The 12,030-nt window shown below is 54.8% G+C and overlaps 1 protein-coding gene across 1 annotated transcript in view; it reads right to left on the bottom strand.

The window, feature by feature from the left end:
* The window catches only part of IFT140 (intraflagellar transport 140), a 66,132-nt gene that overhangs the window by 2,267 nt on the left and 51,835 nt on the right, over window positions 1-12,030 (bottom strand). Inside the window, exons 18-28 of the mRNA XM_065892770.1 lie at window positions 10,708-10,885; window positions 9,948-10,138; window positions 9,563-9,658; window positions 9,231-9,363; window positions 9,012-9,155; window positions 8,524-8,652; window positions 8,263-8,445; window positions 5,064-5,270; window positions 4,672-4,884; window positions 4,434-4,600; window positions 2,961-3,102 (exon numbers count right to left, since the gene is read on the bottom strand). Coding sequence (XP_065748842.1) covers window positions 2,961-3,102; window positions 4,434-4,600; window positions 4,672-4,884; window positions 5,064-5,270; window positions 8,263-8,445; window positions 8,524-8,652; window positions 9,012-9,155; window positions 9,231-9,363; window positions 9,563-9,658; window positions 9,948-10,138; window positions 10,708-10,885 — 1,783 coding nt within the window. The remainder of the gene's footprint in view (window positions 1-2,960; window positions 3,103-4,433; window positions 4,601-4,671; window positions 4,885-5,063; window positions 5,271-8,262; window positions 8,446-8,523; window positions 8,653-9,011; window positions 9,156-9,230; window positions 9,364-9,562; window positions 9,659-9,947; window positions 10,139-10,707; window positions 10,886-12,030) is intronic.

Below are 12,030 nucleotides of genomic sequence, written 5' to 3'. Positions count from 1 at the left end.
ATTAGACCAGCCCCCCTCCCAAACAACAAGGACAAACTGGGCAAAATGCAAAAGGCTCTGGAGAACAACCGTGGGCAGGTGGGCAGGGGGAGCCGACACTTGGGTGAGTTTTCTGCTTGTTGTAACTTCTGCCTCCGGGAGGCCCAGTCAGGGCCACTGGGGGAAGTAAAAGGCACAAAGAAACTGGCCAAAAGAACCAGAATCAGAACTGTATCCACCACAGCAGCTGGCATGTGAGGAAATGGTGAAGACAGTTGTGGAGCAGACAGATTCCGAGTGTGGGCTCTGCCCTGACCTCTGCTTGACCCTGACTCTGCATGTGGTGGGGACCGGCCACACGCCAAGGAGCCTGAGCAAAGCCGCGTACTGAGCAGAGAGCCCCGCTGCCCACCACGGTGGGGGGGGCTTACACTCCGAGCTCAACAAAGATGGCTGCCTAAGGAAAGCAAGACAGAAAGAAGACATAGCAGAAGCCAGGGTGTCTACAATGTGTTATCCACGATGTCCGGGATACAAAAAACTGCTGGACATAAAAAGAAACAGGAAAACCTGACCTATACTCAAGAGAAAAGACAAATAATGGAGACCAACTCAACATGTCTAGATGTTTGAATTAGTGGCACAGACTTTGGAGCAGCAATTACAGCTATGCTCAGGAGTATAAAGTGTTCATTCTTAATCAACAAATAGGAAATTTTAGCAGAAAACAGAAAAAAAAGAACTAAGTGTAAATTCTAGAACAGAAAAATACAAAATCTAAAATGAAAAATCTGCTGGACAGGTTAACAGCGGATTGAAGATAGCCAGAGAAAGTCAGTATATTTGAAGATAGTTATGTTACCTAATTCAAGTAATAGGAAGAAAAGATTAATAACAATGAACATCAATTACAAATGTGTATCCACTTAATATGAAAAGGCCTAACACTTAACTGGAGGCCCAGAAAGAGAGAATAAGGCAGAAAAAAAATATTTCAAGGAAAAGTAATTACAGATTTCCCAAATACAGTCACAAAAGGATCAAATTTGTTTCCAAGTAACTTACCGTTATCCCAGGAGAAAACTCAACAATACTGAAAAGAACACACACACAGACTCCAGCACTTGACAACCTAAAACATTTACAGTGTCTGGAATCCAATAAATAATTGCAGACCTGCAAAGCAGGAAAATATGAACCATAACAAAGAGAAGAATCGACCAATAGGGACAACCAGAATTGACATGGAGCCGAGGACTTTACAGTAGTAAATATTTCACGTGCTCAGTAAGGCAGAGGAAAAAGCAGAATAAAGAGACACAGGAGACAGAGGGAGGAGAGCCGGTTCAGACCCACTGGAGGTGAAACTACGGAAGGAGCAATAGCAGAGCGGACTCTGCAGAAGGAAGACAGTCAACTTGCAGCAACAGCAAAGCAACCGCCCCAAATGAAAATAGGAAAAATTCTGGGAAAAAGAATCAGTTGAGCCAGGGGCCAATATATACAAGTGGCTGGAGTCCAGAAGGAGGGGGAGGGCAAGGGATGAAAGGGAACTCCCTACAGACGGGGAGAAAACACAGCAGCTCGCACATCTGATGCAGACAACGTCCAGGCCACACTCAATAAGAAGACAAACACCCAGTGAAGCAAGGGGCAGTGTGAGCACTTGCAGGAGGGGACCTGAGCAGGGGCTCGCCACCAGCCACACAGACAGGGTGTGTTACAACCACAGTGAGACACCACCACACACCCACCTACATCGCAGCCACCACCAGCTGCATGTCCACCCAACACTTGGACTTTCCTGATGAGATCGCTGGTGATGTTAGCCAACAGGATTTCTTGTGTGTAATGAAATGTTTTGACATTTGCACAACCCAGTGAACCAGTATTTTCCAAACGACCACCATGATGTTACAAAATCATGTATGTGTAAAAGATGGAAGGTAGACCAACGGGTTTTAAGGTAACAAGTACAAAAAGCATGCTGACATGGTTTCAGATTGCTCATTGCAACTAACTTAGGAACACCACTTGTGGAGTGTGGTGTGGTGTCTAAGACCTGCGAATACTTGACAGGGCTGCTACAAGGTCCTCCCCTTCTCACCTACACATTGGGGTGAAGCTGGGTTTTCATCACAGATTTCATATTTCAGTGAAAACTTATTTTACCACATTGAATGCAGAAGCAGACATGGAGAGTCTGGCTGTCCTGTATTACGTCAGACATTAAAGAGATTTGCAACAATGTAAAAGTTACTTTTCTCACTAAATGTCTTTGTTTTGAAAAATAGTTCTTTTAAATGAAAATGTTACTTATGTTACCATGTAGTGGGTTTATTTTATTTTTAAGTAAATTAACAAATATTTTACAAATTTATTAGCTTATTTTCTAATACAGTAAATATTGGTAGATATAACCCACATAAAGCTCTTAGGGTCCTCAATAACTTCCCCAGCGTAAAGGGGTCCCAAGACCAAAATGTTTGAGAACTGCTCTGTTAAACTGAATTATCAAAACCCTTCCACAAAGAAAGCTCCAGGACCAGTGGGTTCACTTACACATTCTATCCTACATTTAAGGAAGTGACACCCATCTTACATACACTCTCTCAACTCCAGGAGGTGGGCACCCCAAGTGTTATTAGCAAACTGAGGAGTGAAGGGACAGGAAAGGATGTCTGTGCCTGTCAAATGGCTCAGAAAATACCCATTTTATGTATAAAATAGAAAATTTAAAACATAGAATGAATATATAAATGTGGCAAAATGTTAAAAAAAATGAATCTGGTAAAGGGTTGGGTTCTATTATTCTTGTAACGTCTCAGTTTGAAATTATTTCAAAATAAGAAAGGCTGAAAAGTCAAAAAGAAAATCAAAATGTGGGGAGGTGCCTCCCCCACTGCGAGCTCCGCAGGGGGCTCTGCAGCCGGGATACCCCCATCACCCCGCAACCCCATCAGCCCCAGGTGCGGCCTCACCGTCTGCAGGTCCTCCATCTGCACGTGGCGCTCAACCAGGAAGCCGTATACGTCCCCGACGCGGACGGTGCTGTCCAGGTCCGGCTCCTCCAGGAGCAGCTTGCACTGCCTGACCGACTCCTTGGGGTCCTCGGTGTATGTCCTGCTGGGAGCAGGGACATTCTGAGCCCCAACCCAGGGCACGGCTACACGTCAGGGGTTAGGGCAGGCTCTCGGCCCAGAGGATGCAGCTGTTTTGTTTGTTTTGTTTTTGTTTTTGTTTTTTTGCGGTACGCGGGCCTCTCACTGTGGTGGCCTCTCCCGTTGCGGAGCACAGGCTGCGGACGCGCAGGCTCAGCAGCCATGGCTCACGGGCCCAGCCGCTCCGCGGCATGTGGGATCTTCCCGGACCGGGGCACGAACCTGTGTCCCCTGCATCGGCAGGCAGACTCTCAACCACTGCGCCACCAGGGAAGCCCAAGGATGCAGCTTTTAAGAAGGTAATTCCCGTGAACTAAATTAATTCTTTATTGAGTCAATTCATAAATTCACTAATTGGTTTTAACAAAACGTATTGACCGCTTGCAGGGCTGGTACTGGTGCTGCACTAGACTCTGGAGGGCACGGCCTGTCAATGCCAGTCCCGCCCAGGGAGCAGCCTGGAGGGTGACCTGGGGCAGAGAGGCGAGGGCATGGAGGGGGTGCGTCACTGTGGGGAAGCGTCAGGGAGGCCAGCCCAGGCAAAGGCCAACGCAGTGACGCCCAGGGTCTCCGCAGTGCCTGGTGCGGTGCGTGCAGGTGGGGGTGGGACCAGGAGGCCCTGTGAGTCCCCCACAGGCTGGCCCTCTGGCCCCCGCATTCCCCTCCCTCTGTCCAAGCACCCTGCCCTGTGGCTGAGCCCCCTCCCTCCTGCAGCCCTGACGTTCCTGAAGCTACACATCTGACTGGGGGAGCACCCTTCAAAGAGCCCCACTCCATAAACAGCATTCAAAATGTTTTTGGAAGTTTTTGGAAAGCCTCTTCTCAGATAAGCAAAGTGCTTTCATTGGTTTGGCAGAAGCTGAGCCCTGCTGTCCACACAAGGGTCTTGGAAGCACTGGACTAGCTGCCAGTAAGTAAAAACTAAGACCCCAGACACATTTGGACTTGTGGCCTGTCCTAAAACAGGCGGCGTGCTGCCCGAGCCTCCACCCCATGGGCCCCCTCCCCAGAACCATCTGCTGGACCCCTGCACGCACCTGAGCAGGCCCGGGCTCCCCTCAGACACAGCCTCTCCTGACACCAACCTGCCTCCCCTGACCACCACTTTCCTCCCTCAAAGGTCTCGGCTGTTTCTGGAACAACCCCCCAAGAGTCGGCCTGGTTTTGCAGGAACCAGAGGAGCCCCGACGTGCATAGAGCAACGGCACACCCTGCCCTTCCTGTCCAGCTGTCCAAGGAGTTCCTTAGAAGAATGTCCACTGGAAGTGCCGTGCTGCCCCACGGCTGACGCACCTGCGGGCCTGCATGAAGCGCTTCACCAGTGCCATTTTGCTCTGCAGCTGCGCCAGCCTGGCCTCCTGGTCCAGTGGGCTCCTGGCCTTGGCCTTGGACAGGCACTTGTAGGCCTCAGTCAGTGCCCCGTGGGCCTTGTCGTAGTTCTGGTACTCGTCGATCTCTACCTGCAGGAGGAGGCGTCAGGACCCATGGGTCCTCCATCCACCCGGGGCCCCTGGAAGTGGGGGGTCGGTACCTGGGCACAGGCATCGTAGAAGCCGGCCAGGAGGTCCAGGGCCCGGCCCTTGGTGTAGAAGCTGATGATGCTCTTCATGATCTCCGGGTCCTTCCGCCAGTCCAGGGACTGCAGGTAGTTGGCTGCCATGATGTAGATCTCCTTTTGCCTCGAGACGCCCGCAAAGAACACAATTTTCTCAGTGTCCCCAGACTTGAGCAGTGCTCTCATGGCCTGGACAGAGAAAGAGCCGGGCTGGCCCCTTCCTGGCAAGGTGGACAGAGCTCCCGCCCGACGCTGCAGGTGTGTCTTCAGGACAAGCGAGCTCTGGGCTGCAAAGTCTTGGCAGGCGCCCTCGGAACCCTGCCCGGAAGCTCATCCCACAGGGCACCCATGCGCCGGGTCGCACTCACCTTCAGCCTGTCCCCTGCCTGCGTGTACTTCTTGGTGGCCAGGTGGTAGTTGCCCTGGCGCATGCAGCAGCTGGCAATCTGCTCCAGCAGCTCACGCCGGGACTCTTCAGACAGCTCCTTGCAGTCCTTGGACACCGTCATCTTTTCAGCCATCTCCTCAGTGATGGTCAAGTTCTGCTCCAGGCAGAGCTGCAGGGCTTCGTGATACTGAGAAGGGCCACAGAAACCAAGGGGCAGTCACCTGTGGCCTGGGGGAGAGCCACACCTCCCCGCCTCCTGGGGTGGGGGTGGGGGGAACAGTGCGGCCAGGTGGGGGCACGTGACCTTCTCTTGCTATTGATACTCTAGAGGCAACCAAGGAAACGTGCAGCCCAAAAGGAAGTTATATTCGTTGTGGGAGGAAAAGGAGACCAGAAACTAATTTTCTTCTATAATTCCTTTCAAGTTTTCAAAGTAAGGAGTTTAATTAATTTAATTAACTTTCCTTAAAAATTCAAGAAAAATTATGTATTCTTCACTTAAGAACGTGTCTTGGGGGGCTTCCCTGGTGACTCAGTGGTTAAGAATCTGCCTGCCAATGCAGGGGACATGGGATCGAGCCCTGGTCCGGGAAGATCCCACACGCCGTGGAGCAACTAAGCCCGTGCGCCACAACTACTGAGACCACGCACTGCAACTACTGAAGCCCGAGCGCTCTAGAGCCCGCGAGCGACAACTACTGAAGCCCGCACGCCTAGGCCCATGCTCCGCAACAAAGACACTGCAATGAGAAGCCTGCGCACCGCAACGAAGAGTAGCCCCCGCTCGCCCAACTAGAGAAACACCGTGCGCAACAACGAAGACTCAACGCAGCCAGAAATAAAATAAATTAAAAAAAATAAATAAAACAGCCCATTGTGGATTAATAAAAAAGAATGTGTCTTGGGAAGAAAAAGAACTATATCTTGGAGATGATTTGCCCTGCTGACGGCTGTGCTGGGAACCTGCAGGGCATCCTGCCCAGACTCAGAGGGGTGGTCCTGCAGGTGCGGAGGTCCTTGTGCCTATGCCACTCACTCGTGTATAAGTGTGTTGTTAGCATGACTGCTGACGATAGGAAGCACTGGACCAAGGAAGATGTGCTTGTCACCTGTGGCAGGCACCACTGCCATGTTCCTACCCGCAGCCTGAGCACAACTGTTTCCCACTACAACCTGGCGGGTTTTCTAGCCTTTTTACTTTACTGGCCTAATTCACAAACAATGGCATCTCCTCACGTCTGATCTGTATTCCCCTGATATGAGTGAGTCTGTGTATCGGACATTCAGGAACCATCCAGATTTCCTTTTTTTAAAACAAACTGACCATATTCTTTGTCCTTCCTCTTGAGTTGTTGGTAGATTTCTTATTGGTTTATAGAAACTCTATACATATTAAGAAGACTGGCCTTTCGGGATATAGGTAGAATACATTTTCTCCCATTTTATTATTCATCTTTGCTTTGTTTATGCTGTGTTTTCCATGTGCTATTTTCAAATTTGTATTTGGTCAAATTGATCAGTCTTTCCCACTATGGCTGTTGGGTTTTGAGTTGTATTTAGAAAATGCCTTCCCTCCTTCAAGGTCATACGAGACACATGTGGCTTCTGGTGGCACTGGGCCGCCTCCCTATGCACTTAGATCTCTGACCTGCCTGCAGTTTCCTCAGACGCAGCAGGTGAGACGGGTTTAACTTCACTTTTCCCAAGTGGCCACCTGGTGTGTCCACCCCATTCACCGAAGGGCTCATCCCCACTGTTGTGAGATGCTCCTTCACCACATGTAAATGTGCATCCGTATGTGGCTCTATTTCTGGATTTTCTAGTATTTCCTCCTGATCTATAGGCCCGATCACGCACTAAACCCCAATTATTCTAGCACTGATATAGTTTATGATCTGGGAGGTTTAATCACCTCTTGCTATACTCTTCTTTCCAGATTTTTCTCGGCTCTTCTCGCTTATCTGGTTTTCACTGTAAAACTACAGAATCCACTCATCTAACTAGAGGAAGCCCTGTGGTATTTTTCCTGGGGTCAGAGTCAGTCTGAAGCGGCCTTAGGGGAGGCCAGTCAGTAGGTCTCTCTAACCAAGTAAGTGGTGTGTGTGCCTTTTCACTTGCTCAGGAATTCTCCTATCACTCATAATGAGAGACCACACTGCAAGCGTGATTCTGGCTGCAGGAAAAAAGATCTTCCAATTAGGACAGGCTGATTCTGGGTGACTAACCATTTTCTATATCTCCATTCAGTTTCCATCAAGGGGAATTTTTCTCCTTAAGGAAGATTAGTGCACATACCCATTAAGACGGCTACTATCAGAAACTAGAAGACAGGGAGTGTTGCGGAGGATGTGGAGAAACTGGGACCCTGGTGCTCTGCTGGTGGGAGCATCAAATGGTTCAGCCGCCATGGAAACAGTGTGGCGGTTCCACAGAATGTTAGAGCAGAGTTATCATGTGACCCAGCACTTCCCTCTCTGGGTAAATTCCCCAAAGAACTGAAAGCAGGGTCTTGAAGAGATGTTCGCACATTCATGCTCATTCACAACGGTCAAAAGGTAGAGAGAATTCCCTGGCGGTTAGGACGCTGCGCTCTCACTGCCGAGGGCCCAGGTTCCATCCCTAGTTGGCGAACTAAGATCCCACAAGCTGTGCTGGTGTGGCCAAAAAAAAAGGGTAGAAGCAACCCAAACGTCCACCTGTGGATGCTGGACAAGCCAGGTGTGGTCTGTCCGTGCAGAGGGATACGGTTCAGTCTCAAACAGCAGGGACCTTCCAACACACGCTGCAGCGTGGACGGCCTGGGGGACGCTATGCTCGGGCGAAAAGCCAGTCGCAAAGACGAGCGACTCCACTGGCACACGTCCCTAGACTCACGCTCAGAGAGACAGAAAGGCGGAGGGTGCGTGCCAGGGGCCGGAAGAGTTTGAGTTCTGCGAGACCAGTAGGGTCTTGGAGATCGGCTGCACGAACACGTGAATGTGCTTAACACCACTGAGTGGTACACTCAGAAACCCCTAAGATGGTAACTTTCACGTTATGTGCTCTTTACAACACACACACAGAAGAAAGTGGACTCCTTAGCTATGACTGGAAACAGGCGGCGAGTCCCGCACAGGCCGGCCTGGCCTTCCTGGTGAGCGTGGTTGGTGAGGGTGGCCGCCTGCCCGCAGGGCCCGTACCTTCTTGGCGGCCAGCAGCAGCTCCACCGCCTTCTCGTACTGACTGTGCTCCAGGAAGAAATCGGAGCAGCGGGCCAGGAGGGCGGGGTCTGACCTCTCGTCCAGGTCCTCTGCCACAAGCTGCAGGGCCACAAACTGCTGTGTGGCGAAGGCCAGCTCCAGGGCCTTGGAGAAGTGGCCGGCCTGTGGACAGCGGGGGAGGTCTGAGCAGCACCGTCTGGGCGCCCCACTGTGCCCGGGGCCTGGAGCGGGTGGCCTCACCTTGTGGTACAGCATGACCGCCTGGTCCATCTGCTCGCCCTTCTCCTCGTAGTAGCGTGCGGCCTCGATCATGTCCTTGGGGGAGCTCAGCAGGGCCAAATTCATAAGCTGGTCATCCAGGCCGTGCTCCTGTGGGAGCACAGAACGTTGGGGAACTACCTGACATGAGGGCTCTCCGCCTTTTCGACTTTTCTTGAAGTGGGACCCTGGGCTGGAACACTTTTATGGATGCAAAGCGCCCGATGGCTTCCTAGGTAGGTCTACTGAGTACGAGGCGTGAACAGCCTCCCTGCTGCTCAGGAGCCTGGATAGCAGGGAACGTCCCCGAGCGCACTTGGGCAGAGTGAGGCGTGAGACGTAGACACCTGCCTGGGTAGGGGAATAACACTCACGACATGAGTCTCTAACCTTCTGTTTGAAACTCTCTCAACAGAAGGTGGGAAGCAGCCTCCCCCACCCGGAGGCGCTGGCAGGGGCTGGGCACGCACCTTACAGAGGCGGATGGCATTGTTGAAGGCCTGGGCGCGTGTGTAGAAGTGCACGGCCTGCCGCACCTCGTCCTGGCTCTCGTACTGGCGGGCCAGGTGGTAGGAGGCCGCCCAGTTCCCGGTCTCGCTGGCTATCTCTGCGGCCTAGAGACACCAGAGACAGGGGTTTTGCGTGCAGCCTCCTCTGCCAAGCAGCCCACCTCCCTCCGGGGCTCCTACCTTCTGGATGTTGCCCTGGAAGCAGTAAACGCGGACCAGAGAGAAGTAGTCGTGCGCCAGCTCATAGTAGCGAAGTGCGGCATCCATCTCGGCCTGGCTCTCCAGGTACTGGGCCCACCACCTCCACAGGGTCCTGCGAGGAGCCGCATGTGCTCCCTCAGGCCCCTCTCCCGCCAAAGTGAGCCCTGGGTCCCACACCAGCAGCCAGGAGACATGGACGCCGGGTGGATGAGCCCGAGTGAGGTCCCTGGGGGAGGCCCCCGCCCGGTGCCCTGGGGACCAGCTCACGTGTGAGGCTCTGGGGGGAAGACCTCCCAGGCCCAGCCACTCACTTGTCCTTCATCTTGTTGATGTATAGCTCCAGGGCCTGCAGGTCCTCTGCCAGCATCCGTGGCACCTCGAAGCGGTGCGTGTCTGATTTCTCGTAGCTGCGGGAGAAGAGAAAGCGCCGCTCACTTCCTGGTTCAGCTTGCAGCTCAATGGCCTGTGCACCCGACTAAGAGCTCCACCACTAGCACTGTCCGGGGGGCACAGGCCCGACCAGCGCTGCGGCCTAGAGACCCAGAGCCTGGCAGGTCCTCCTAAAGCACAGAGCTCAGGCCCCCCCAAAGCCCTCCCACCAAGATGGTGCTGGTCCGGATCTTCCTCTCAGAACCTCCGAGGCCCCCTCACTGGGGCAGCAGAGGCAAGAGGTCCTGGCTGCCCGCCCGTGCTCACTAGCTGAGGGCCAGGCTGCAGTCCCCGCTGGCCTCCAGGTGCCGGGCGTAATTGTAGTAGGTGGTGCGCAGGTGCACGCGGTCGTGTCGCTCAGCCAGCTCAATGGCCCTCTGCCACTGGCCCTCTGCCTGCAGGAGCCTATTGAGGAGGTCGTAGCGCCCGCATTTCTTGTACAGATGCTCCGCGTCCTCCTGAGGGAAGGAAGTGTGCCTGTTGGCGCCGATGATGCCCCCAACAGCAGCCAAAAGTCACCAGGGATCCACCGTAGCAGGCGGCAGGGCGGCCAGGCCATCAACCCGCCCACGACTGAGACCACAACACACCCTGGGTGGGATGGACACTTTGGGGCATGCGCGGGGATGGTCAAGACGACACTGGAGAGGGCAGGCCTGCCCGTCAGCCAGTGGGTCTGAGCTCCACCCAGACCCCATCAGACCTGTGGGTGTCTGCTCCCGACTGTCCCCAGCCCGACAGTGAGCTGTGCCCGGCCACTCGGCCTGCATCTCTTGCGACTTCCATCGGCCTCTCTGGGCCACAGGGGTACAAGGGGCCGTGAGCTCTGCAAACACGCAGGAGGCAGGGAGGGGACCGGCGTGGAGTGGAGTGGCCTCGGGGGCTCTGCAGGGGGCTCCCTCCCCCCCACCCCCATTTTGGCCTCAGCTTGTTTGAGGGGGTTTCTGTTCCCTGCAACCCAAGGGCCCAGACAAGCACACACTGTGTGTGGGAGGCTGGCCTGCCCATCGGGGTGGTGCCCACTCACCAGCATGCCCAGCTGTATGGCCAACACGGCCACCCTGGCCTCTGGCTCTGGCTCCTGCTCAGCCTCCCGCAGTGCTCGGGCTCCGCGTGCGTGGCCCATGTGCCCCAGGCACACCTTGGCGACATCCAGCCGCTGAGTCTTCACGCACATGCGCGCCATGTTCTCCCAGACTGCCTCGCTGCAGTGAAGGACACGTGGCTCCAATGAGCTGCCGCTCCCATGACTCGGGCCCCAGCAAGACCCGTGCTAGGCAGCACGGGGACCCGGCTGGACACATGGTCTCTGAGAAGGGGGCTGTGTGCGAGCCCAACAGCTTCACCCACAGAGCAACGTGGCAAACTGGGGCCCACATGGCCTCCCGGGAAGAAAACGGGTGAGACACCCGTGTCCCGGGGGTGCAGGGGCTGGTGTACCTCTCACGGCTGGCCCTGGGGCCTGCTCCTTGAGCAGGCTCCCTCCCTCGGCCACAAGGGGTCCCGTGAAGACCCCGGAGAGTGTCTTGTGCAGGCTGCCAGGCCCCACCGTGCCCCTCAGTGAACATTTGCTTCTCCCCCCCGGCACCTGGCACCTCTGTCCCAGGCTGAACTCCTGGTGCTCCCTCCACCCTCACACAGAGCCTCTGGGTCAGGCGGGGAGTGGGGTCCCCCAACTCCAAGGACAAGCATGACACCCAGGTGGGCCTTGCCATGTGCTGAATGGAGGCGGGGGGCCTGGGGACGGACCTGCAGAGCTGCCCTCTGACACCCCTGGCACAGGCTTGGGCCGGGCTCTTCCTTCCTTGTTTGGAGGTTTCTAGCATCTCTCTCCCTCCAATGCTGATGGGGGCTCCTGCCCGTCCCCTAGCAGGTCCCAGGACAACCTCAGACCCAGGACGGCCTCCCTGAGAATAGATGCTGGCAGGAGGGAGGATGCTCTGGGGCCCCTCCTCCTGGGGCTTCATCCCCTGATGACCCCAGAGCCCTGAGGAGAACAGACCAGTAAGTAACTTCTGGGATGCGAGCGGCTGGTGGCCCTCGGGATGCGTGAGTCACTGCGGACTCCACCCGTCCGTTCTCAAGGAGCCCCTGGGCGAGCAGCGTGGAAGCAGGGTGCCAGCCACTCCCGACAGCCTTTCCGTGGGCAGCTTTACCCCATGTGAGTCCTGGGGTCTGTGCATCCAACCGAAAGTCCATGTGGGCACCCGCCTAGTCCCCGCCAGAGCCATGAGCGCTTCCTGCTGTCTGGTAGCGTCTGCACCCTGTCAAGTGAGGGGCAGATGGGCTCCGAGCGGCCCGACACTTGGGAAAGACTTGTCCTCTGAGAAGCTCCCAGAGCGAGCCAGAG

Source organism: Phocoena phocoena, chromosome 15 (assembly GCF_963924675.1).
Source record: "Phocoena phocoena chromosome 15, mPhoPho1.1, whole genome shotgun sequence".
NCBI classification, from domain to species: Eukaryota; Metazoa; Chordata; class Mammalia; order Artiodactyla; family Phocoenidae; genus Phocoena; species Phocoena phocoena.
Note: the sequence above shows the minus strand (reverse complement) of the source record. Positions and strands in the feature narration are given on the sequence as shown.